Source organism: Cordyceps militaris (genome assembly GCF_000225605.1).
Source record: "Cordyceps militaris CM01 unplaced genomic scaffold CCM_S00003, whole genome shotgun sequence".
Classification (NCBI taxonomy): domain Eukaryota; kingdom Fungi; phylum Ascomycota; class Sordariomycetes; order Hypocreales; family Cordycipitaceae; genus Cordyceps; species Cordyceps militaris.
Window position 1 is genome coordinate 4,342,977 of NW_006271971.1, and position 25,537 is coordinate 4,368,513.

Consider the following 25,537-nt stretch of genomic DNA (forward strand, 5'->3'; position numbering starts at 1 on the left):
TTTCCTTCCCACAGTTAGCAAGCTCTTCCCGCCTCGACATCCAAAACTTCCACCGCTTGATAGTGTAGTTTGCTGTATTTTACAACTTTCCCTATTGTAAACTTGTGCTAGTGGCATGCTTTCATTTCTGAGATGCTAGCGACCATTTTCCTCGGAAATTCCGCTACTATCATCCAGCCCAAGGTCCTGGAGTGGTCCTGTCCAACAACACGGATTCCAGAAAATCCAATCATCGTTCGCGACCATTCATTCCACGTAGGCGTAATGTGGGAATTTCTCACGTGGTCATTTCAGCTCAGGCTCAAGCGATAACTAGCTGCGGGGAGATAATAGATAGCTCGCTCAGCGGTAAACCACGATTGCAGATACCTCCATGTCAACGCGCTATCGCACACCAAAGCCGTTTTAATTACCTGAAAGTGGCTTACGCGCTAGGTATTAATAATGGAGGACCGGGAACGAGGGCCGGGAAAGGACATGGGACGGCGCCAGGCTTCATACGGAGGCCGCCGCCCGCAGAGCCAAGACTTACTCACTCGTGAGGCATGGGCGAGGCAAAAGGCCACTAGTCACCAACCAGCAGGTAAAAGGCTTTATCGGGGAGAAAGCAACCCCGAAGTCGGGAAACAAACGAACAAGTTGACAAGTTGACGCAAGACATGATCATTTTCAGCCTATATGTGGCCGCTGCCACGAAACCAGAAGACAAGGTTGGCGGTGCCAAGTGAGATAACGAACGCATGAGCCAAACCCGGTCATACCCAGCATCAACGACAAAGTAGAAAAAAAACACCAACCACGATAAAAACTAGATTGGGGAAACAGGCACGAAAGCTGCTCTTCTCAACCCACCCAACCATGGGGTGCAAAAGGCCGGGCTGCATGTAGACTCCGAGAGCCCGTCCAGCGCGGTCACCTCCAGCCCGTCGACCCCGTTTGTATACTTACAGGAGCAACTCCAACAAGTCCGCAAAGACAAACCGTACAAGTAGTTTAGGAGGCACCCTCGTCAGAACAGCAGGGAGAGCTGGCGATGCGAAATTCACTTTTGTTATTGAACCATTGTGAACAAGACTCACCATCATGGCGTCCGGCGACGATGGTTTTGGCCCCAAGCTCCCGGGCTACTTTGACTTTACGCTCGTCTTTGAGCACAGCCTGTTTTCGCTTCTGCCGGCCGTCGCCTTTGTCCTGGTCGCGCCCTGCCGCATTGCTCAGCTGTGGAGGAGACGGGAATGCGTTGGCTCGCGCACGCTTTTATTCGCCAAACTGGTAAGGCTTCCCGAGGAAAACAGCCAGATTCTTTTTTTGATTGTAGCACTAATCACTGCGTACGGCAAACAGTCAACGGCTGGTGTTCTTTTTGCGCTGCAGGTTGCCGTCCTGGCTCTTTGGAGTCTCCCAGCAACCCACAGAGCCAAGACATCCATCGCAGACGGCGTCCTGGGTGTCCTGGAGAGCATCACCATTCTCGCGCTGTCCTTTTTCGAGCACCGTCGCTCGCCGAGCCAGTCTCTTCTGCTCAGCATCTACCTGATTGTCAGCAGCATCCTCCACGTCGCCTCGATCCGCACCGCATGGATCCGCGCCGCCGAGCAGCCGCCGCTGGCGGGCGTCCTCACGGCTGCCTTGCTGGCTCGCCTGTGTCTCTTGGTGCTGGAGGAGATGCCCAAGACGCTCCTCGCACGCGAGAAGTCGCAGTCGCGCGAGACGCGCGCCGGCTTCATCAGCCGCAGCGTCTTTTGGTGGCTGAACGGCTTCCTGTCCATGGGCTACACGTCTGTGCTGGACGTCAATCACATGGGCCCCATGGCGCCCAAGTTTGATTCGCAGATCCTGCTGCAAAAGCTGGAAAAGGTCTGGGATACTGGTGTGTACTTGCAGACACCTTCTTTAACTGCCATTTCTCACTCGTACTAGATGGAAAACAAGGCAGCAACAGTCTGCTCAAATGCACGTTTCTGGCGTACAAGGGTCAGTTCGCGGCGGGGATTCTTCCCAGGCTTCTGTACAGCGGCTTCACTCTCTCGCAACCCTTCCTCATCTCCTCGGTCGTTGGCTATGTTTCGCAAGGGGATCACAACAGAAACGGGACAGAAGGCGCGAGCCTCATTGGCGCCACGATCCTCCTTTACACAGGACGCGCCGTGAGCCACGCCTGGTATCGACATGCGACGTATCAGCTGCTTACCATGTACCGCGGTGGTCTTGTTGCTCTCGTGTTCAAAAGAACGCTTGAAATCGAGGCCTCGGGGATTCGCGACATGGCCCCCGTCACACTCATGAGCACCGACGTCGAAGGCATCGCCGCAGGTGGAGCTGTTATCCACGACATCTGGGCTGCCTTGATTGAGCTTCCATTGTCGCTTTTCTTGTTATACCGACAGGTTGGCGTCCCGAGTCTGTTGATTCTTGTTCCCGCCCTTGTAACCACGGTGTGTGCTGCCGTCATTGCGCCGAAACTCGGACCAGCGAGGGTCCTATGGAACACGGCCATCCAGCAGCGAGTTGGTGATACATCCAACATGCTCAGCCAAATCAAGGGCGTCAAGATGATGGGTCTGACCGATTTCTTCCTGGCTCGCCTTCAGGAATCGAGGGCCCGTGAACTGAGACTCTCGGTCAAGTTTCGCTGGATTCAGGTCTATTTGCATGGACTTGCAACAGCCTCGGCGTCTACCACTCCAGTCATTGTCATTCTTGCTGCTATTTTTTGGACAAAGGCCGGCGAGGGTCTTAGTGTCGCCGCCGCTTTCACATCGCTCTCCATCATTGCCATTGCGTCGAACCCGATACTGATTCTTCTTGTGTCCATGATGCAGCTCTTCGGTATAGTCGGCAGCTTTACCCGTCTTCAAGAATTCCTGTTGTCCGAAGTCCGCAAAGACCCTCGCTGCTTGTCAGACAAGTCAGGCAAGTCTTGTCCTCCCTTGTCCACTCACGATCAGACCATACCTCTCATTCATTGCTCTCGGGGCGTTGAGATGGCTTCCATTTCTGTTCGGGAGCCGTCAGGGACTGTGGTTGAGTTCAAGGATGCGACTTTTTCTACTGGTGATAAGAAAGGTGTTCTTCGCGGTATTTCTCTACAAGTCCATCGTGGGACCCTCTCCATGGTAGTAGGTCGTGTGGGATGCGGCAAGTCGTCATTCCTCAAAGCCATGGTCGGCGAATTGCCAATTGACTCGGGTTCTGTGGACTCTGGCTCTCAATATGCTGCCTACTGCGACCAAACACCGTGGATCCTAAATGTCACTATCGAGCAGAATATCGTTGGCCAATCCCAGTACGATGAAAAATGGTTCAAAACGGTAGTCGCTGCGTGTGGTCTTGATGAAGATTTTGCAGCGCTTGCCAACGGTCAGCAAACCCTGGTGGGCTCGGGAGGTGTAGCTCTCAGCGGTGGCCAAAAGCAGAGAGTTTCTCTTGCTCGCGCCGTCTTTTCTGCAAAGGATTTTGTCGTCCTCGACGATGTGTTCAGTAGCCTCGATACCAAAACGTCCAAATCTGTCTTCAATCGCCTCCTCAGCCGAGATGGTTTGCTCCGCAGAAATGGCCAGACCGTCGTTATGGCTACGAACAATGTCAACTTCCTAACAGCTGCTGATTATATCACCATGATGAAAGACGGCTGCATTGTGCGCAACCAAGTTCCATACAGCGCATTCGGGCCCTCTGACTGGGGTGTTCTAGAGGACGAGGCTGACTCTACTGTCGTTTTCGAGGATCCCGTTGAGCGCGTGCAGTTCAAAAAGCCGCTCCAGAGGGCCGAGCTCGACATTGAGGAGAAGACAAAGCAGGTCAAGATTAAGCTAAGTCGTCAAACTGGAGACATTGACTACTACAAGATCTATCTCAAGGCGCTGGGCATTTCTATCGTCGTCATCACTGTCATCTTAGTCTGTGTCAGTGTTGGCATTGAAAAGATGCCTCAGATTTGGCTTCGGCTCTGGACCGAGAGGGGGACTAACACAAGCAAGCTCCGCTACATGGGAGGCTACATAGCCTTTGCCATCCTCGCCTCTTTCTTCCAGCCTATCATCATTGCGTACTTCTTAATCGTGGGCGTCCCGAGATCTGCCAATCGTCTTCACACCACTTTGCTAACGGCTGTTATACGTACGCCTCTACATTTCTTCACCTCAACTGACAATAGCATCACCCTGAATCGATTCAGTCAAGATATAAGCCTCATTAATCAAGCTTTACCCATAGCGTTTATAGGGACTGTTATTTTAGTTGTACAGGCCATTGCAGACACAGCCGTCATCGCTTCTAGGGCGTCCTATGTTGGAGTAATCATTCCCTTTAGACTTATTGCCGTCTACATGATTCAACAATACTATCTACGAACCTCTCGTCAGATCCGATTTCTCAACTTAGAACTCAAGTCCCCGCTGTACACGCAATTTACGGAAACCATCGCGGGCCTTACGACAATCCGCGCATTTGGCTGGGCCCGCGCTATAAAGGCCAAGAACTATCAGCGTCTTAACACCTCGCAGAAGCCTTACTACATAATGTTCTGCATCCAGCGCTGGCTACAGGTAGTTTTGGACTTGTTTTCTGCAGGAATGGCTTTGGTTCTCGTCATTTTCGCCGTCATTCTCCCCTCGTCAACTTCTGGAGGTGCCGTTGGCCTGGCCTTGGTAAACGTCATCAGTTTCAACTTCACTCTATCCAGCGTCATCATGGCCTGGACACAGCTCGAGACTTCGCTCGGTGCCATTGCCAGATTGAAATGGTTCAACAAGTACACTCCCAATGAGAACAAGTCGGAAGAAACGGAGAAGCCCGGCGTAGACTGGCCCTCACAGGGTCGCATCGAGCTAGAGAATGTTGTTGCTGCCTATAGCAACGACGGCGAGGACATTCTCCGTGGTGTTACTCTCATGATTGAGCCTGGAACCAAGGTCGGTGTCTGTGGACGATCGGGGAGCGGAAAGTCGTCTCTCATCGCTGCTTTGTCAAGACTCCTTGAGCTACGCAGTGGCACCATGCGCATCGATGGTATCGACCTGGCCAGGCTTCCCCGACAGCTGATTCGGTCCAGGCTCTCAGCCTTCCCTCAAGATGCCTTTCGTCTTCCCGGCACGGTGCGTCACAGCCTTGACCCCGAGGGCAAGACGCAAGCCGACGAGCCGCTCATCCAAGCCCTCACCAAGGCGGCCATGTGGCCGTTCCTCCAATCACGCGGCGGCCTAGACGCCAAGCACGAAGACTTAAATTTGTCGGCCGGCCAGCTGCAGCTTATTTGCATGGCGCGCATCTCGCTCCGATGCGGAAGCAGCACGGCTGGTGGCGTTGTCCTGCTAGACGAGGCGACGAGCAGCGTCGACACGCGCACCGACGACGAGGTGCGCTTGGCACTTGGGCCCGACCTTGGCGGCAAGACCGTGGTCGAGGTGGCACATCGTCTGGAGATTGTGCGGCACTACGACATCATTGTCGTCATGGCTGGCGGCAAGGTTGCCGAGGTGGGCAGTCCTGATGAATTGCTCGCAACGCCGGGCTCAGAGTTCCAAGCACTATGGAATAGCAGACGCCCGTAAAAAGGCATGGATTGGAAATATATGAGAATAAGTTGTTTCAGGCCCTAGAACAAACGAAAGGGCCTTTTCAGGTGAAGTAGTAGCTAGGAGAAAAGCTCCATCTCCCAGTATTGCAACTGGCAATCACTTGAAAGCATATCTGATCTGCGGAAATCAGGTCAGTACAATCATGTACTCACCTTAGTCTGGTCTTGCTCGTATTCGTTGACGTAGCTGGTTTTGGTGCCATAATCTGTGAACCATTTATCGTTCCAACTCAACCGGTGGTCAAGTTGCCATGTGTCGACCAATTGGCAGCAAGGTCACTAGAAGTGTGCCTACCAACAGCATTGCCGCAGAGGTTATATAAGGCATCCCAACCCACAACCCTCCCCAGTCCATGCCCACTTTGAACATCTGCGCCATGAGAGGGCCGGCAACCATCTCGCTAATGGTCATGAACATGCCTAGCACCGTCATTACCAGCGCGATATGCGACTGGTCCACCAGCTCCGTCACAAGACCGCGTAGTGCTACTTGCAAGCCTCCGCCAAACTCAGTAAAGATCAAGGCGCTAATGAACAGCTCTACTGTGGGAGCCATGCCCATTGCCAGCGCGCCAAGCACACCAATCATGGCGCTCACTCGAACAATCCACCAGTCTTTGATGTGTGGTGCCATGCCAGTCTTCAACAGCACTTGGCTCAGTGTAGGTAACACAATGGCTGTAAGACCAATGCTAACTGCATACTTGATCCCGATGAGTAGACTAGCCTAAGACAAATTGAATGGTCAGTCATCAAAGCAATAGAAGAAGCAGAAATCATGCAGCCTCGGTTGCTTACTTTGGCCCAAGACCACCCAAACCTTTTCGCCACATACTGAAGCAGAAACATGACGACACTTTTGCCTAGCGTAATGAATACTGTGCTGAACAGCAGTATCCCGACAATGGGGTTTCCAGCAAAGAGCGTGCGGTTTATCAAAGACAGATGCTGCCACGTCGAACGCATGACTGGTTGCACATTCCAGCATGAACTGTGCTTGTCGTCGCGGTGATTTCTCTCAGCGACATGGCGAACCGCCGCTGCCCTCTGAAGAACTGCAGTGCATCGTGTCTCAGGGAGGAAAGCAGCCAAGGGTATGGCCAGAGCTAGTAACACAAACCCAAAGAAGACGGTAAACCAGGCACCACCTCCATTCATCATTAGATACGTCAATGGACTCGCGACCAGGCCGCAGGCAGTGGCTGCTGTCGCCAGGTATAAGAAGGCGGTGGACCTGTGACGTGATTAGTGTACGCTATGGAATGTGCTTGATGGGTGGTCGGTCTCAGGGAGAGTACGGGATGGTGCTCAAGGGACAAAACATGCCAAGATGCCTTCATACCTATATGCTTTTGTCGACACGTCTGCCACAATGGTATATATAATGGCGTTGAGTGTTGAAACACCGCCACCAATCAGCATGAAAATCGGTGCGAGCCATCTCAACCTAAGGGAGAATGTGCCGGGATATCGACCTAAGGCAAGAAGCGCACGCACGGCAGTGAGTTAGATGCAGTGCCAAAATAAAACCACAAACAGACGACCGTGAGTGCACTCACAGATGATAATAACAGCTAGCATGAAAAGAACAGTGCCAACGCTGGCTAGCAGAAGAACAACTCTGCGGCCGTACCTATCAGCGGCTAGACCAAAGGGTACGCCTACTAACAGGCTCGGAATGAAGCCAAAGGTAAACTCCCAGCCGGCAATCAATGCCAACTCAGACTGGACTTGACTTCCCTTGCAGCGTGGATCAGACGCTGGTTCGGGGACGGTGCCGAAGATGTTTCTGCATATGATGGCCTCGGATATCTCATTCAGTGGCACATCCATCAGGCTGCTTCCAACCATGATGCAAACAAGAATCATTAAGCATGGCAATAGAATAGCAAGCCTCTGGGCTATAGTTCGATTGTCGTCTTCTTCTAGCACCTGCGTTATGGTTGGCGCATTTTCATCCACGGACTCGTCACCCGCTCGCAGGAGGGGATCGCTCTCGGTATAGGTCGTATTAGTAGAAGTCATTGCTTAAACGCAGAGAAGAGAGTTTTGGTCGTGATTGCGTCTCGAGATGGTGCTTTGCCGTTGTACGCTGGGATCTTAGCGAAGGCAGTAGTTGTGCCAACACGTTTGACGAGTTGTTGGTGCGGAGAAGGCAAGGGGGGCGCTCCCTCAGCCCATGTACTCGTTGGGTCATGTAAGCATCGTACTACCTTGCAGTGGCAAGGCGGTAAGGCTGCGAATGGGAGAGAAAGAAGGCTGTCGCCCGCTGGCCTTTTCCTGCACAACCTATGCTCTATAACGTGAAATATATACCTTAATAAGCATGCACCAAAAACCACAAGGTATCCCGAAGCTAGTTTAGCACTTCTCTAGTTTAGCACTTCTCCGGGCACTAAAAACTTGACACTGGTGTTGACAGCGGCGGCGGCCCCTGATTGTCCGAGCTAGTGGATTCCCGCTATTTATAGTGCAACTACAGCGCACTGGTACATACAGGTACTAATTACTAAGGTACCTGAAGATGACAGAAGACAGCACAAGCATGAAAAACGATCGCTGTACGAATGTAAAGACTGGCTCAATTGACGACTAAAGGTAGGTACCTTCGACGTTCTGGTATCGCCCCATCAACACCTACCCTCGCACCAAATCGACCGTCGCGCAGTGAAACGACCCGCCAATGCTGTTGACGTGCTTAAACGGCAGCATGATGGCCTCGATGCCAAACTTTTCCTTGATCCACTCCGCAAACTCAGTCGCGGACTCCTCCACAAAGATGCGATTCTCGTCCAGGCTCAGCCCGTTGAGCACCAGCCACCCCGATGCCATGGGCTGCTCCGGGCCGTTGGGCGGGCCTGTCTCCTTGGGCGTGAACGGGTATGCGTGCAACTCCCAGCCTTCAAGCGCCTTGAGTCCGCGCAGGCGCTCCTCGGTAATGTACTCGGGGTTGAAGACGAGCAGCCCCTTGCGCAGCGGCAGCAGCGTCGTGTCAATGTGCATCACCGTCGCGTACGTCGGCTCAATCAGCTCCAGCGTGTAGCCCTCGGGCAGCACCGACCGCAGGTAGTCAATGCCCTTTTGGTTCGTGACGTGGCTGAGCTGGCCGAGAAGGTGCTTGCCGAAGCGCATAAAGTCGGCAGCGTCAAACGCCGGCCGCGTGTTGCTAATGGCCCAGTCGTGCGCCGGGTCAAACTTGTCCTGCTCCTTGCCGTTGTAGATGGTGTCGCGCCCGTGCAGCACCGGCGCCCGGAACACGCGCCACGCCGCGTCCTCTGGGTGCGACAGATGGCTCAGGATGGTGCTGAAGCCGAGCTCAATCTCCTTCTGCCGGCACCCCCACGCCGGGATCGACTCGATGAGCGTGTTCCCGACCGTCAGCAGCCGGTCGCGCGGCATCGCCCCCGTGTACCCGCCGTGCTTGAGCCAGTCCACCTCGTCCGGCCGGTACACGGTCACGCCGTGCTGCCGCAGCACGTCGGCAAACGTGTCCAGCTCCTGCTGCGCATTTTCCACAATCTCGGCGGAGAAGGGGTTGTGCGGCCGGAACCGATCTAGAAACTCTGGCGGCACAAAGGCCCGCGTCAAATGCCGAGGCTCGCTGGGATAACACGAGTGCTCAGCGCGGCCGACGATGACGGCCTTGAGCGGCGACCACTCGTCGTCGGCGTTGACCAGCTTCTCCTTGGACATTGTGGGAGCGACGCGACGGATGGGGACCCTCATGTTAATTGGATAATAGTGAAGGACAATCGAGAGGAAATCAGTGGATGATGCTTGCAAACGATCCGTGGGGACTTGGACAAGACCGTCTTTTATACCCCGCGACGGATCTTATGGTGGCCTGAATGCTGGTGTCAGACACGTCACACAGGGCCTGCATAACAATTCAATAATAGCATCCCTTCGGCGAGATGCCGCATAGGTGCTGAAAAGGTACATTACAATAGGTGTGTCTGTGTATGGTGCAGCCGACCGCTGCACGATTGCTGGGATCGAGTAGTCAGCCTCAGACCCAATTGTTGGTACCATATTGAAGTCCTGTTTCGTGATTTAGTTGCTCTTTTCTGCTGCCAAATCCGAGGCCGGCTGCAATTATCCCATCCTGCAACCCAGGGTTATTTTAACTTGGGCATAAACGTCAAGCATCGCTCGCCTGCCACGAATTGCGCAAATTTCACCTTGCAGGACCAGCATAGTACAAGTGCGTGAGCTAGATAGTAGTTATGGTAGTTCCCATCCTTGGACGTCATTGATGTAGTTCCCATCCTTGGACGTCATTGATGTAGTCAGCTTCGATGCTGACTACTCGAGTGCTTGGGTGTCTAGGGTCTGCAGAAGCATCTCTGACTCCTCGGAAAGTCAGCCTAGTTGATGAGATACTGCACTATGCTGACTTTGCTATGCCAAGTATTGATAGTGTTTGAAGAGCGACTTTTGATAGTGCATTATCAGTTCCTTATTGCAACTGGTTAGATTTGACCTCGGACTTGGACACAAACACTCCGACTCTTGGAGCACTGCCCGGCTTTTGCTCTGCAATGCCATCCGGCAGCACACAATTGTTTTTCTCAGGCCGGATACTGTAGGTGAAATTATGACGAAGACTTCTTGACTTGATCAACATGCGTCTCTAGACGACGGTCGGGAAATGTGAGACCATCCACGTGACTGAGCACGTGATCTCGGTCCCGAGATGTGGCCGCCACCTCACCGTACGTAACTGGCGCGGAGGAACCGGTAGCTGGCCCCGTCGCCCTGGCAGTGGTGCCAGCCAAATCTCACTAGACCCTGATCGAAGGCTCTGGCATCCGTTGCGGCGGGTTTTCATCTTCCCAACAATATCATCGCCACCATCGCCGCCAACACCAACTACCCATGTCTGTCTAGACGTGTTTGGTGTTTTCTTTTATCCTCTTCATCAGCCCTATACCCGACCGTCACCATGAGCGCCTCGTCAAGGGCAGCTCAGCTGGCGACCCGCGGCAATCTAGGGGTTGCCTGTAAGTTGAACCTTGTAGCCGTGACAGCATCGCGTCGGCTAACCACTTTGCAGCGCGCCATATTTCCCGTAGTATTCAGCCTGCGCTCCTATCCCGACACATTTTGCGCCAATCGCAAATTCCCGCGCTCGCTTTGCTTGTGCCTGCCCGTTACATCAGTACCGAACATCACCGATCCGATGCCTCGGCTGGCCCGCCTCCTGGCTTCAATGCCGAGCAGGCTAAGAAGCCTCTCGCTAAAGACGCGACCTTATCCGCAAAGACTGACGCCAAAGATAAACCCGCGTCCGACGCCGGTCTGTCCAAAGACGAAGCGAAGATGGAGGAGCTGATGGCCAAGTCGGATGAGCATGCGCATCAGAAAGAGTTGCTCAAAAAAGAAAAGGAAGAAAAGAAGCTTACTCTCTGGCAAAAAGTCAAGAAAGAAGCCCGCCACTACTGGGATGGTAGTAAGCTGCTGGTCGCTGAAGTCAAGATTAGCTGGAGACTAGCCTTAAAGATGGCGGCTGGCTACGAGCTCACGCGCAGAGAGCACAGACAACTACAGCGAACTGTCAAGGATCTGGGCCGTCTTGTGCCATTTTCAGTCTTCATTATTGTGCCGCTGGGCGAGGCTCTTCTCCCGCTCGCGCTCAAGCTGTTCCCCAACATGCTGCCTAGCACATTCGAGGGCCAAAAGTCCAAGGAGGCCAAGGCCACCATTCTTCGAAGCACAAGGAAAGAAGTCAGCGGTTTCCTCCGCCAAACACTAAAGGAAACTGGTCTGCCTTTGACTGCTGCCACGGCGCAAAAGGAAGAGTTTGCCAACTTTTTCCGCAAGGTCCGGTCCACTGGCGAGGCGCCCACCAACGAAGACGTCATCAAGGTCTGCCAGGTCTTCCGCGATGACCTAACCCTCGACAACCTGTCACGACCCCAACTTGTTTCCATGTGCCGCTACATGACTCTCAACACCTTCGGTACCGACATGATGCTTCGCTATCAGATCCGCCATCGCATGAAGCAGATTAAGAGAGATGATCGTGCCATCAGCTTTGAGGGCGTCGACAGCCTGACTGTTGCTGAGCTGCAGGTGGCATGCGCCGCCCGTGGTATCCGCACCCATAGCATCTCCCCCGCTCGTATGCGCAGCGACCTGCAGACTTGGCTGGATCTCCGTCTCAAGGAGCGCGTTCCTTCTACGCTGCTCGTTCTAAGCAACGCCTACATGTATGGCCAGGGATCTGGCGAGGGCGGCGGCCAAATTGAGGCTCTTATCGGTGTCTTGTCCTCGATTCCCGAGGAGCTTTACCACGAGATTGAGCTCGAAGTGCACAACGCCGAGGGCGCCGCCACCAACAAGCAGCGTCTCGAGGTCATCCGCGAGCAGCAGGATCTGATTGAGGACGAGAACGAACAAAACGAGGAGAGCCAGAGCACCGGCATGGCAACCCCCCGCGATGTCGAGGACATTGACGAGAAGGAGGAGCGCGAGCAGCACGCCCAGGAGGCCGGTGCTGGCAAGAAACAAGCTGGCGAGATGGTCGACGCTGAGCAGGACCAGGTCGAGGTGACCAAGGAAGAGGCCAGGGCCGCTCCCCCCAGCGAACAAAAGTAAGCGACGCAGGTCCCTGACGATGCGCCATGTTGTCATACCAAAAGGCCCCCATTCATTTATTATAATTCTACGACTTGTCTTTTTCATATGTACGACTTTTACGGCATTAGGAAAACAAATGGCCTGTAACACTACTACAATCAAACACGGAATTGGAAGTGGGATTTGGGGACAGCGCAAATAGACATATCTCGACACCACTGGAACAGCAAATAGAATATGCATTTTTCGAATTTTCATTGTCAAATGAAAGCAAACATGAGATGGGTGACAATGCTGCTACCTTTCTTTGTGTGGCTTGCTAGATGACGTAATCCTGTTCCTCACTGTTCGCGGCGGTGCAGGCACTGGCGGGGGAAGCAACAGAGGCTATCTGCCGCTATCTGCCACTGTACATCATCCCCCACATTGGCCAGCTTCCAGGTTGCCATCCGACATTCGGCTCTGTTCATCTCAACGCAACTCGTCCTTCCTCTCTTCTTGCCCTGTATTGACGCAGTTCGGAGTGTTCATATAGTGCTTCAAGGCCAAATTGCAACCCCCCTACTTATCCGTTGCCCCCCGCTACGCCCAGCTCTCGTAGTCCAGGCTACCTTTGTTTGTGACATTCTCGACTCCGCCTCGTCCGGAGCGAGCCGAAGGCGACGCCTCTTGTCCCTCAGATTACAGACCGCAGATTCAAAGCCCAGAATGGCGTCACAAGGCTCGGAGCGTGAGCAAGATAACTTTTCGAGCGTCTCGTGGAGCGAGCCAACCGACGGCGCCGCTGCCATGCCGCCGCAGCAAACGGGTGCCTCGGATCGCGATGCTGGAGCCGCGCCGCCGTCGACAGGCAAGGTTGGCCTTCCGCAGGACGCGACGGGCGGCGGCCATATTCTGGACTGCACCGTCGGAACTCCTATCAAGGAGAATGACGGTAGCAAAGATGCCTTTGTATCCTACCTCATTACGACACACGTACGTTGCAGCTTGTTGCAGCTTGCCCCGGCCATGCCACGCCAGCGAGTCCGATGCTAACGCCACAATCTTGTAGTCTACCTTTCCCTCGTTCCAGCGAGAAGACACCAATGTCCGACGGCGATTCACCGACTTTGTCTTCCTCTACAAGCAGCTCATGCGCGACTTCCCCGCGACCGCGGTCCCGCCGCTGCCCGACAAGCAACGCATGGAGTACGTGCGCGGGGACCGGTTCGGGAGCGACTTTACCTCGCGCCGCTCGCACTCGCTGCAGCGCTTCCTCGTGCGGTTGTCGCTGCACCCGGTGCTGCGGCGCGCCCCCATCCTGCATAGCTTCCTCGAGAGCCCCGACTGGAACGCCACGGTGCGCAGCAAGACGACGCGTGCGGGGGCCGGCGGCGGCGGCAGCAGCGGCCTGCCGAGCGACCCCAACGGGTCCAGCGGTGTCTTTGACAACTTTGCCGACACCTTCATCAACGCCTTCACCAAGGTGCACCGCCCGGACAAGCGCTTCATCGAGGTCAAGGAGCGCAGCGACAAGCTCGACGAGGACCTGAACCACATTGAAAAGGTCGTGGCGCGCGTCGTCCGTCGCGAGGCGGACCTCGAGACGGACCTGCGCGACCTCGCCGAGCAGTTCCAGAAGCTCATCACGCTCGAGCCCGGCGTCGAGCCATCGGCACACGCGTTTGCCGTGTCCATCGAGGACACGGCCGCGCGGCTGCGCACGCTCAAGGACGTCACCGACCAGGACTACCTCGGCTCGCTGCGCGACCTGCAGGCCTACTCGCTCGCCCTCAAGCAGCTCCTGCGCGCGCGCGAGCAGAAGCAGCTCGACTTTGAGCAGCTCACCGAGTACCTCAACAAGTCCACCGCCGAGCGCGACCAGCTCCACGCGGGGCACGCGTCGTCGGGTCCCGGCGGCTTCTTCCGCGCCAAGCTCGAAGACGTCCGCGGCGTCGACCACGAGCAGGCCCGCCGCGAGCGCACGCGCAAGCTCGAGCTCCGCGTCGAGGAGCTCACGCACGAGGTGCAGAACGCGCGCCACACGAGCGACGGCTTCGACGACGAGGTCGTTCGCGAAACGGGCGACTTTGAGCGCATCAAGCGCATCGAGATGAAGAGCCAACTCGCGGGATTGGCAGACGCCCATGTCGCGTTTTACGGATCTGTCGCCGAGACGTGGGAGACGTACATTATGGAGATGGAGAAGCAGGGCATCGTGGCTGCATGAGGTTGTTGTCGGGATCTTGTTCGTCCAACTTGTATATATACTGAACCACTGTGGCAAGTCAGTTCAACAGCCACGAATGTCGTCCTTTTGTCGTTTCAGGCGTTTTCATTAGGAAAAATGAGTTATCCAACCACCCAGCCCCCTCTGTGTTTGAATGTAAAGCATCACGTCTTGTCAAGGAAACGAATCATGGTATAAAAGAAATGCTGTATTTCTATCCTGTGGTATCTTTTGTTTCTCATTGCCACAGCTTGTCATGTTGGACTTTCTTCCCCCCCCTTTTCTCCCAGCTCCTCCTTGGATCTTTCCCCCATGATTAACAATGCAAAGCAATGACGATACAGTAACAAAAGTATACATGTTAAGAAAGCAAGCGCAACCCAATGAAAAGACGCAGTAAGAACAAAGAAGAAAGACGTTATGGATAAGTAAGGAAATATGCAAATTCGCTTTATTTTGCCAGGGGCCGTGCCTGACCGGCCTTTTCATCCAGGGCCAAGTCATCCTCGTCGCTCTCGTCACCAATGACGTGCTGCTCCTCGTCCTCGGGGAGGTGCTCGATGCCGGCGAGGCGGTCGGCCGAACGATCTCTGTAGGCGTCGAACTCGTCGTCGGAATCCTCCTCGGAGCTGCCGTCGGCAAATGCGTCGTAGAGCTCGCCGCCGCGCGTGCGACGGCCCGATTTACCCGAGACGAGGCCCTTTTCCACGCCGCCGGCGCCGGCGGCTCTGCTGCCGTCGCGACCTTCTTCCTCGTCGAGGAGCTCAAACTCGTAGCTTTCGCGGGAGTCGTTGCGGAGGCGGCGGCGGCGGGCAACGTAGAAGAAAATGCCGAGGCCAATACCAAAGGCGCCAATGAGGCCAGCGGCGCCGTAGATCCAAATTTGGGCCGTCTTAGAAGCACCAAAAGATGGTAGCCACGAAATCCAGTTGGACGCGGGCGGGCTGCTCTCGGCGGGCTTCTGGTCCGCAGGGGTGCTGGCCGGATCCGAGGTCGTTGGCGAGGGTGTCGCGCCGCCGGCCGGCTTGGTCGGGCGGTCAATGTGGTCGTCGGGCAGCGAGACGGTGTCGGTGTGGGAGGGCGTCGCCTGGGGCGGGACGGATGTGGTGATGGCGGGCATGGTGACCGTCTCGACCTTGTCGTGGTCGATATCGTCGTTGGCGGTGGGCATGGGCAAGAGAGTGGCCTTGTCCGCATCGATGGATTCGCCCCAGAGCTTGAGGTGCCAGTCGACAAACTTGCCGGTGTGGTCGTTGACGTTGCTGTCCCGAACAATGACGGTCCAGTTTCCGACACCCTTTTCGCCCCAGTGGGCAACACTCATAAAGGTCCAGTCAATGTAGCCGGTGCCGTGGGTGTCCATCTTTCGGGTTGTAGCAATGTGGCTGACGAATTTTTCAGGGCTGACGAGGTCCACGCTAAGATCACCGCGACGGGTGTGGTCGACATTCATCGTGACGGTGACATGCTCCAGGCGAGCGAGGTTGGCCTCCTTGAGCATCTCTTTGGTAACTTCAAAGGTGGAGACGAGGCCCTCATTCCCTTGAGGAATATCCGTCTTGACGTGGATCCAGGGAGAAAAGTACCAAGCCTGGGGCTTGACCTTCTCCCAGGTCCTGGCCATCTGGACGATGCCATAGCTATCGATTTTACCGTAGCCAAATGTATGCGAAAAGTGCTTGCCAATGGCAGTAGTTTCCCAACCGGCGTTGGGATCGTCGACCTTGACGGCGGTCTCGAGGGCGAGATATTGAAGATCTCTCCAGGTCAGATCTGGGCGAACTTCCATGACGAGAGCAAAAATACCGGCGGCCAAGGGTGCAGCGGCAGACGTGCCTCCGTGGGAGATTGTACACTTGTTGGGACCGACATCGGTGGTATGAATGGAGTCGCCGCTTCCACTGCTGTATGTAACAACGAGCTGGGCAGAACAGTGCTCCGAGTAGTATGGGTGGTTGCCTTCGCGGTCCACAGCACCAACAGTGATGCTGTAAATGGAATTGGTGTAGCCGTCAAAGTTGCAGTTATCTTCTGAGGCGGCACCGTTGCCCGAGGCAAAGACGTAAATCGTGCCAAGACCGGCACGGCCCTTTTGGATACCCTTGAGCATCGCACGGCGAATGAGGACGCCAGGAGCCTCCATAGAGCGGCCATCATCTGGCGGACCCCAGGAGCAGGAGTAAATCTGATTTTCTTGGTACTTGTAAATCATGGCCTCGGCCTCGTCCATGTCGCTGATGGGCTTGCTGAGGATGCGAATGCCGGCCACCTTGGCGTCGTAAGCAACACCAACACCGCACACGTCGTTTCTGACGGCACCGACTTCACCGGCACATCTGGTTCCGTGGCCATCCTCGGGTAGCTTTGGCGACGGCTCGGGGCCGTTGTCGTTAAAATCCCAAGATCCCGCGGCGAAGTAGTTGTCCTTGAGATCCAGACTGTGCATGTCGAGGCCATCGTCGACAATGGCGACAGTGGCGTTTTTGCCTGTGACGCCTTCGATCCAAGCGCCAGTGACGTTGACGTCGTGACCTAGTTGGATTGGGTTGAACAGATGCCACTGGCCAGGGAATGTGGGATCGTTGATGGAAAGCACCCGCATGACGTTTTTCTGCTTGCTTACGGCTGCGATGTCGGGCTTTTTCTCTGCACGGGGGGCAAGTAAAGGAGGTGGAGGGATGCGTTTCTGTAGCATAGTCCGCGGCTGCTGTTTCCTGGCGAGGCGGACAGTGTCGAGGATATCGTGGGAGCCGTCTCGTTTCCGTCTCCGTCGGTCGAGGAGCTGCCGCTTGACGACATCGTGATCATATTTAGGAGATGTGAAGATGTAGTGCTGGTCGAGATCGCCTAGGGGGCCTTCGTGCCGCAGGCCGAGACGGTCGGCGACGTGGGCGGGATGGACGCCTTCATCCAGATGGAGAACGTAGTAGTCGTTGGCATCGTAGTCGCGCGCGACCTGCGCAGTCGAGACGGCAGCGAGGCCGACGAGGCCGAGAATCGCTGCGACTTTCATTATGGCGGTTGCTGTCTGGCAGCAAGACGCGGGAGGTGAGGTGTCGAGGGGGGCTGCTGAAGGGTTCACCGCATCGAGTTTGGGGGCTGTATATGTACGCGCAATCAAGGCTTTGGCGGGGGGGCGTGAGCAAGTCGACACCGTCGGGTATATTAGGTTTGCAAGGACACGGTCCGTCGCACGAGGGCAGGCTGGCTGTGGTCGACGGTCGTCTGTCGTCGGTAGTCCAACGGAAAAGCAATGCACAATGCAGAAGGGTGATGAGCGAAATGAAAGACGGTAGAATTAAGCGTGAGTCCCCAGCCCGACAGAAAACAATGGCAGAGGGCACGGGAGGCTTGGGGGAGCGCAAGTAATGACGGAGCGAGCGTACGTCCTGATGTTGAAGGTGTCGTGGCACTTGGACTGGGCGGCGGAGGCACAGGGAGGGCTCTGTCAGCAGATGGACGACTCTCATTGGCCAGATTGGCCGCGAATGGGCCCAGAGCGCCTGGAACGCCAAGCACTAAAATACGTTCTTTTTAGGCAGGTACGTACCTAGTCTGGCGCTAGTTCGTGGGGATTTTCGGGACATTTTGGTGGCTTGCTGCTCTGAATAGGTTTGAATAGCGAAGCGGGCGTCAGAGTGGCAAATGAGCGTGTAAAGAAATATTATCATATTATCAGGTAGAAATATTCTGTATTGATATTGACTGTTCAATACATGAACTTGTTTTTTTGTCTTCTCGACTACTCCTTACTGGCGGCAGAGACAGCCCCCGCCATAGTGTTATAGGGTATTTCTGCTGAGCTGGGCCCTGTAACCTCACAGTCAAATTACAACGTTGGCACTTTGGCACTGAAACTGCTACTATCCAGGTACCTGTCCCAAACTGCGAATCACCTGCCAAGTCTGGCAAGATACGCTTCTCAAATAATGTGATATCGAATTCGCACCAAAATTATTAATATAGCTACGCAGTACATCTTGCAAGTCTTTACTATCCAAGACAACTGTTAGAAAACCTGGACCATATCTATACTATTCTCGCGAAGAGAAATCTGGTATTCTCGACAGTGTGCCAGCAATGCGCCATGAAGCTGTTACGCGCGCGGGTCTCCTCTCAAATTCGGTCAACGGGGCGCCTGTTGAGTGATGAATGATCGGATGAGTCCAGGGAGTAACCTGCTGGCCGTACGTAGGCTTTATATTGAAAATTGGTTATTTTATCAAGATTATATTATGACTTTATTAAGAATCGATAGACTCGCTCGGCCAATGTCGTGATTAAGCCCAGTACAGTTTTCGGCTGAGTTTCGCGCGCGGAGAGATGTGCTTCCTGGATGTGACGTAGTTACAGGGCGACAACAGGACCAGCCTTGTCTCTGCCTCGCACAACTCCGCGGCTGCCCGGTGCACAGACTCGGCACGCTGTTGCTTGACGTATTGCAAAGGCCACGCCACCGGGTGCCCGAGTGCCCTCGCCGACCCCTCTTGCACCCACCCTCCTTGTCGGCCCGTCAGGAATACGAAGATCAGACACTCCTTCATCGGTGTTGTTCCGCGGCAAGCTGGTAGACAAGTGGTTTTGGGGTGCTGATGGAGTGGATTCACATCACACCATACCCGTCAGTCGGACTCAGTCCTCCGCCAGAGCTTGACTTCCGTTGGAGCCGAAATTGCTGTACCTTTTTTTTTCTTTTCTTTTGCTAATCTTGAAGATCAGGTGCATGACTCGACTACAGTAAAAATCATGCAAGGCTACCTACCTAGTTTCCACAGGGCTGCTCGGTCTGAGCTACTCCGGGGGGTTGTCTTTTTCTCTGTTCAAACTCACCCCGGCGCACGCACCACCAGTATGGGACGCGGCCTTTGTTGAGTTTACGACGACAGCAAGAAGTAAACATTCTACGTAGGCGATATCAGCTAAAATTGCTGCCGTCTTTGCCCTAAATAGTCTACGGGCTTCATCAGGGAGAGGCGCGACACCAGGTTCATAAAACAGCAGAGCGGGCAAGAACAGACAGGCTCGTCAAAGAGAAGCCATCTGGCGGCCCTGCCACGGAGACCCAAATATCGAGACCAGGTTTGTCTACTATTATTTGTGGAGTAATGGATGTCATCATGGAATCATGGACGTAGAACCATTGTACGGCGGCATATAGATGTTCACGATATATGGCTGTGTATCTGTGTTATATGAGATACTTTCAGGAAGGTTCAGTTCAACAACAGGCCATAATATCGCAGTGCGGTCAAGTCATGGCTGTTGTGTCTCTATCTATATAAAGACATTGTTCTGCCCAACTCTGCAACAAACTCCACAAGCAACTCATACATTCACTTCGTTCGTTCCTTTATTCGTCCAAAAAAACTCAGTTTCTTCTGTCAAACTGTCCAGAAATGCGTCCTTCCTACCTCATGGCACTGGGTGCCGCAACCCTCTCCGGCTTCACCACAGCCAGCCGATTTCCGCGTCTCGCTCCGGGCTGTGAGAACGCCGACTGCAGCACGGTGCCTGCTCCCAAGGTCGTCCGCGGCATCATGTCTGTTCGCGACGACAGATGCCAGTACTCCTGCCATGTGCGCAACGTCCGGGATCGGGCTCAGAGGCAGGAGCAGGCAATGGCGGCCGACTCGGCCGCCGAGGTGCCCGTGGCCGAGGCGGGCGAGGACGGGTGGGCTGGCGCCGGCGCTGCGACGCAGCGCAGCGCCCCCGACCTGGGTCTGGATAGCGGCGCCTTTGCTGCCATCCTCGCTGCCCAACACCAGCGTGGCAAGCGCGCTGACGCGGTCGAGGAGCAGCAAGTGCCCGTCGGCCAGTTTGACGTGTCCGTCACCAACATTCCCCGCCGCAGCGAAGGTCTCTGCAAGTTTGCCATGGACATCATCGACACCCCCGGCACAGTCGGGGCGTCCATCATGTGCCCGGGCGGCGGCGTCGCCCTGATGGAGGGCATGACACGCGCCACCGCGGCGCTCTTCGCAGCCCGTCTGGCCGTCGAGTACGACGCCAGCTGTGCCATTTCCGACGCTACCTCCTACCACGTCGTGGACAGCCCCGAGGACAGCATCCTGGTCTTCAGCCCGGACGACAACGTGGAGAGCAGGACAGCGGTGGTGGGAACCAAGACCGAAGTCTTCTTCCTGAACTGCGGCGCTGTCTTCCTGAGTCGGCCTACGATGGGATTCTCGGGTACGTACGTGTCTGCCCAGGTCAGGATGCTTCGCGATTCGCGCGGCCTCATCCCCGTCATGGCCGAGTTCTTTCCGCCATCCGTGTTTGGTGAAAAGAGCCTGCGCGACGACTACAGCGCCAAGAACCCGCCAGCATGGCTGAAGGAAGCCGTGGCAGAGGTCTAAAATACACCTGGCCCTTTGGCCGTTAGGCTGCAGCCACCTGGCGCTCTGTCCTTTCGGGCGCACTGGGGCGATCTGCCATTTTCTTTCCGAGATCTCTACTTTAAACACTTCCAGAAAACACTACTCATGGTGCATGATACATAGTAGTTAGTTTTATAAAACAATGCTAATTTGCTATAAACCTATAAACCTATAAACCTTCTCTCCAAATAGTCACCTCTTGTTAGCCTTGAATACATCTTATCTTATATAAGGCTGTTCCTTGCCATGGCGTGGCGTGATCGGGGCTGCATGGCTATATAACCTTATTTCAGTAAGCAACTGGTACATACGGCCATAGGCAGTAGAAAATATCGCGTCCCGTCCGCTCCGCTGAAATCAAGCTATTGACCGGCAGATTAGTAGTTGGGTCGGTGACGACCAGCGAACACCGGCTGCTGTATGTTTTTTTTGTCTGTGTTTTTTTCTTCTTCTTTCTTCCTTTTTTTTCGCCCACTTTTCCGCTTCACCATGCGGCGGATGGTACAAACACCATATTCCTGGTGTGGATAGTTTGCATGCGCTTGCTGCCTTAAGCTTACGTTCTTACAACTTTGCCAGCAACGCAAGGCACATGCATAGTCTTTGCAATTTCGCTCGGCCAGTCGACATCTTTGGATGACGCACTGACTGTGCTATATTGAAGTGTTTTGGAGCGAGAGTCTGGACAAATCCAGTGCTGCAGCCCGCAACTTCTCGCGCTATTTCTTTATCGCATAATATAGTCTCATCACCGTTTATTCTACTCAAAATCAAGCTTTGGGGTTCTTCGCGACGAAATTTGGTCAGCCTAGGCGCCATTTCGTGCAGGAATGCAGGTTGCCATCAGCCTACCCACCATCATTGGTACTATGATTTGAGCACCGCATGCGAAGAGCCTCGGCGCGTCGTGCCCGGTGCATCTATGGCCCCATGAGAACAAGCACAGCCCGTGTTGGCCAGGGCAACTCCCGCCGACCAGACCGGACCCTTCGCCGTGGTCGTCGGCTTGACGGTGAAAGGTTGCGTCTGTAAGCGCCGCTGTTCAATTTTGTATTTACGCTGAACATCCTATGAGCATAGTCCAAGAAGCAAATGGTATTGAGTAGCTAGAGTAAATAAAGTCGATTATTCTGTAACGCATCAGGATGAAAAACCACTCCTGTGATTTATGAAAAAGCTCCAACCTGAACTAATCATACACGCCACGCCGAATACAGTACTTGTCACTGGCCTGCCAGACCATACACGCCGGCACAACACTTAGAGTGCCAAAAAGGCGGCCACGGCAGCGACACCCGCACCAATGCTCAGACCAACAGCCGCGCCGAGGCTCGGCGTGGTAGCCGGGCTCGAGCCAGTAGGGGTATGCTTGGCGGTGCTGGAGGTGGCCGTCTTGGTGGTGATGGTCGAGTTGCTCGCGTGCTCGCTCGTCGTCGAGGTGCTCTCCGTGGTAGAAGCCGCTTTCTTGGCAGACGTGGTGCCAGTGACGGACGACTCGCTCGAGCTCGACTTGGTCGTCGCGGATGGGCTGTCGCCGCTGGGGGTGCTGCCATCGGCGAGATGGACGCGGATGCTCTTGGAGCTGCCGGTGCGGTCGCCGTACGAGTACTCCTTGACGTCCTTGTCGGTGGCGGAGCTGCCGCCGGCGTAGTCGACCACGGTGACACTCTTAAAGTACGACGCGGCCGGGCCCTTGGAGAAGTCGGGCCGGCCGCCGGCCCAATCGATGGTGCCGGGCTGGTTGCCGTCGCCGCCGGCGACCCAGGCGCCGAAGCGGACGCGCATGGGGCTCTCGGGGTAGCGGTCGGGGATGTCAGCGCGCTTAAGGGTGCGCTTGAGCGCGCCGTCGACGTAGAACTCGATGCGCTCCGTCGTCCAGTCCACCGTGTAGCGGTGGCTAGCGCCGGTGAGGTCGGCGACGGGGAGCAGCCCGAGCAGGTCGTGCTTGTCCTTGTCGCCGCGCGAAAACGTGTTGGACTGGATGTTTGCGTTGTCAAAGCCGAGCGCCTCGAGGTCGATCTCGTCGAGGTCGTCGGACAGCAGCACGAGGCTGGTCACGATGCCCCTGCCGGGCGCTGCCTGCATCTCGACGTCGACGCGGCCGAAGAAGAGCGCCGCCTTGGAGACGAGCGTCGGCGCCTGGAACGAGCCATCCACGGCGCTCACGGCGCCGCGCGGGCCGTAAGTGACGGCCTTGCCGGCGATGTGGTCAAAGGCGTCGCAGGCTCCCTTGGTGAAGTCGCAGTTGATGCCCTTTTTGCCGACGGCGGCATCGGCGGGGCAGTCTGGAACAAGTTAGTTTCGGAATTTGTGATGCGAAGAACTTGTATAAAAGAGAACGTGCCTTTAAGAAGAGGACTGCAGTCGGTAGACGTTTGCGCCGAAACGGCGAGGGCGAGAGCAGCAGCGATGAAGGACTTGGACAGCATGATGGTGGTGTAAGTCGAACGGCAGACGATAAAGGCAACGCAGTGAAAGAGGAAAATGCAAGAGCAGGTAGTGACCGATTGAAGCGTGTCTTGTATAGGAAAAAAAGAAACCAAGAAGAGAACAAAACATGTAAATCACGCCGGGGAATCATGTTGCTTATTATAATCAGTCGCATCTTTCGGCCGACCCCCGTCTTGATCAGGCTGGGGCCTGATTCCTCAGTGGCTACTCTACATTGGTTAACCGTGAGCGGGGACCATGAGACAAACAGGTCGTCCATGAATAGAATGGGCGCAGCAGAGTCACACATTGCCCAGGGGCCGCAAGAATCCTTCGGGCCGCTGGGGGGCGTGTGCTCGCTGTCCACCGAGGGGCGAGCCTCGAGGAACTGGTTTTTCCTATTTTGGTCAACTGGCCGCAGCAGCCTGATTGCGAGAAACGCGACTGGAAATGCGAGCCTCGACAGCAGGGCTTGTTCTGCGGTGCGGCCTGAGCCTCGACATAAACAAAGGCAGCGTCGCGACAATACATAGACCCTGGCTCACGTCTCAACTTGTCCGTCTCGTCTTGACAAGCCGTGGCAGGGCAGACGTTCAATATTACGCCACACTCGTCGCGTGTGTCTGCTTCGGTGCTTGTTCATCTGCGGTGACCCCGCCTCTCATCTCGCTTGGAATAACTAGCTCAACGGGCTCGTGGAGGAAGGCGGAGCGTGCCTGTTCTTCATCACAAGGCGTTCAGCCTTACGAGAGAACCCCCACTCCTACTTCATGGCGCAAATTGGGCGACGCATACATCTGATTGCATGATGCGGCCGCAGGAACCGCAGAATGGGCATAACCGGGCAATGGGACGGTACTCGTCGTTGTAGTCCTGCCATGGCATATTCTGTTGATCCTGAGAAAGAGTGAACCGTTGCTAAATATTTGTGTCTCGATAAGCGAAGCATCGATGGGTCTCGGATGTATTCAATGGATACGCAGGGTTTGTCGCCGTATTTCCGGATGGTCTCTGCAGGGCCATGCAAGCTTTGGGCCGGTATAAGAGACAGGGATTTTTCGCATACCAAAAGAATCTACGGAGTAGACCAGCACTTGTTCTAATGCCATAAGAGATAGGGCTAGGGTTTAGAGTCTCTTTTCAGACTTTCTGCCTGACCCTAGACCGCCCTTCAATACACTACCTGAGTAGCTTGGCACATTCACGCTCATCTCTTGCAATGTTTTCTAAAAACGGCTTATATATCAGAGCCCGTTGCTAGAAAATCACGTACTTCCCTGCCCTCTCCGCTCTTCATCTGTAGCGGCACGCGGTGGGAGTGCTCGTCAAATTCTCTTGATCGGCAGGAGTCGGTCGTAAGAAGTCGTGAAAGTAGGCGTCCATCGCTTGTCGGTCATCGCTTCTCGTGTACATGTCGTGATCATTGATGGAATTGGGTGCTTGTATCGACGGCTCTTTTTTTCCTGGTGATGATGCCTGTGGCAAATCTTGTCGGTGGGCAGGATGACTAAATGCTATGGTGCTGCGGTCTTGTCTACAACATTGTTGCAAGCGTTTTACTTCATAAATGCATAAAACTACATATGAGGAAACAGAGCTGCAAATAAGTGCCAGTCCATCCTACCATTCTTCAGCACTGACCGAAAACTCCAACGCCAATGTGTGCATGAAGCTGTGAGAAACATTTCAGGCTCTCTCTTCCTCGAGAGAAGCCTGCAGCTTACGAAAGAGACATCGATCAAATAACTTCGTATATCATCCCAGGTCTCCAGTTTCTGGCTACCTCCGCGGCCCGCTGCTTCTTCCTCCTCCCTTTGGGAGAGCAGCAGCAGCAAGCCGCCAGCCTGTTGACCTAGTACGCATTCACTGGAGCGCGGGCAGCTCTACGCGCGACGGGCGTCTTCAGCATCACGGTCGGTCCGCGGTTCCCCGACATGGAGGTGTGGAAGCAGTCGTACAGCTCGGCGGGCAGCTGAGAGCGGGCGGCGTGGCGGCGGTAGGCGTGGCGGCGCTCGGGGCCGCGGAAGCTGGCAATCTTGACGACCTGGCTGAGCTCGCGGGCCTTGTTCTCCAGCGTGGTCAGCGCCTCGTTCTGGCCGGTGACGTAGAGCGCAAAGTCGAGGGCGCCGCTCGCCGCGGCGTGCATGTCGAGCGCGTCCTGCGCGACCTCGGCCTGCTTCATGCGCGCCAGGAGCGCGTTGTCGTACGCGCAGGCCGGGTCAAAGATGCACTCGTCGGCGTCCTCCGGGTCGCTGTCGGCGGCCGTCTCCCACGGGTCGCGCTCCTCGTCGCTGCCGCTGTTGTCCTCGTCATCCGCCGCCCCGCGCGTGATGCCGGCCGCTTCGCGCGCGAGCCGGCGCT

At 55.3% G+C, this 25,537-nt stretch overlaps 8 protein-coding genes across 8 annotated transcripts; 4 read left to right on the plus strand and 4 right to left on the minus strand.

Annotated features, from left to right (window-relative positions):
* Positions 1-1,083: 1,083 nt before the first annotated feature.
* Positions 1,084-5,552, plus strand: CCM_04985 (ABC multidrug transporter, putative; the record flags this gene model as incomplete). The annotated part of the gene is made up of 2 exons (XM_006670130.1): positions 1,084-1,870; positions 1,921-5,552. The coding sequence occupies 2 exons, from the start codon at positions 1,084-1,086 to the stop codon at positions 5,550-5,552; spliced, it is 4,419 nt and encodes a 1,472-aa protein (XP_006670193.1).
* A 256-nt stretch (positions 5,553-5,808) lies between these two features.
* CCM_04986 (MFS transporter, putative) lies at positions 5,809-6,427 on the minus strand (the record flags this gene model as incomplete). Its single annotated transcript, XM_006670131.1, has 3 exons — positions 5,809-5,869; positions 5,917-6,305; positions 6,377-6,427. 3 exons carry the CDS (start codon positions 6,425-6,427, stop codon positions 5,809-5,811), a joined length of 501 nt encoding a protein of 166 aa, XP_006670194.1.
* Positions 6,428-8,215: 1,788 nt separating this feature from the next.
* CCM_04987 (amidinotransferase) lies at positions 8,216-9,304 on the minus strand (the record flags this gene model as incomplete). Its single annotated transcript, XM_006670132.1, has 1 exon — positions 8,216-9,304. The coding sequence occupies one exon, from the start codon at positions 9,302-9,304 to the stop codon at positions 8,216-8,218; it is 1,089 nt and encodes a 362-aa protein (XP_006670195.1).
* Positions 9,305-10,523: 1,219 nt separating this feature from the next.
* Positions 10,524-12,178, plus strand: CCM_04988 (LETM1-like protein; the record flags this gene model as incomplete). Its single annotated transcript, XM_006670133.1, has 2 exons — positions 10,524-10,581; positions 10,635-12,178. 2 exons carry the CDS (start codon positions 10,524-10,526, stop codon positions 12,176-12,178), a joined length of 1,602 nt encoding a protein of 533 aa, XP_006670196.1.
* A 690-nt stretch (positions 12,179-12,868) lies between these two features.
* Positions 12,869-14,369, plus strand: CCM_04989 (vacuolar targeting protein Atg24; the record flags this gene model as incomplete). The annotated part of the gene is made up of 2 exons (XM_006670134.1): positions 12,869-13,135; positions 13,212-14,369. 2 exons carry the CDS (start codon positions 12,869-12,871, stop codon positions 14,367-14,369), a joined length of 1,425 nt encoding a protein of 474 aa, XP_006670197.1.
* A 451-nt stretch (positions 14,370-14,820) lies between these two features.
* CCM_04990 (pheromone processing endoprotease KexB) lies at positions 14,821-17,956 on the minus strand (the record flags this gene model as incomplete). Its single annotated transcript, XM_006670135.1, has 2 exons — positions 14,821-17,369; positions 17,920-17,956. The coding sequence occupies 2 exons, from the start codon at positions 17,954-17,956 to the stop codon at positions 14,821-14,823; spliced, it is 2,586 nt and encodes an 861-aa protein (XP_006670198.1).
* Positions 17,957-19,765: 1,809 nt separating this feature from the next.
* On the plus strand, positions 19,766-20,725 carry CCM_04991 (uncharacterized protein; the record flags this gene model as incomplete). The annotated part of the gene is made up of 1 exon (XM_006670136.1): positions 19,766-20,725. The coding sequence occupies one exon, from the start codon at positions 19,766-19,768 to the stop codon at positions 20,723-20,725; it is 960 nt and encodes a 319-aa protein (XP_006670199.1).
* Positions 20,726-22,006: 1,281 nt separating this feature from the next.
* On the minus strand, positions 22,007-23,175 carry CCM_04992 (Concanavalin A-like lectin/glucanase; the record flags this gene model as incomplete). The annotated part of the gene is made up of 2 exons (XM_006670137.1): positions 22,007-23,031; positions 23,106-23,175. 2 exons carry the CDS (start codon positions 23,173-23,175, stop codon positions 22,007-22,009), a joined length of 1,095 nt encoding a protein of 364 aa, XP_006670200.1.
* Positions 23,176-25,537: the final 2,362 nt, after the last annotated feature.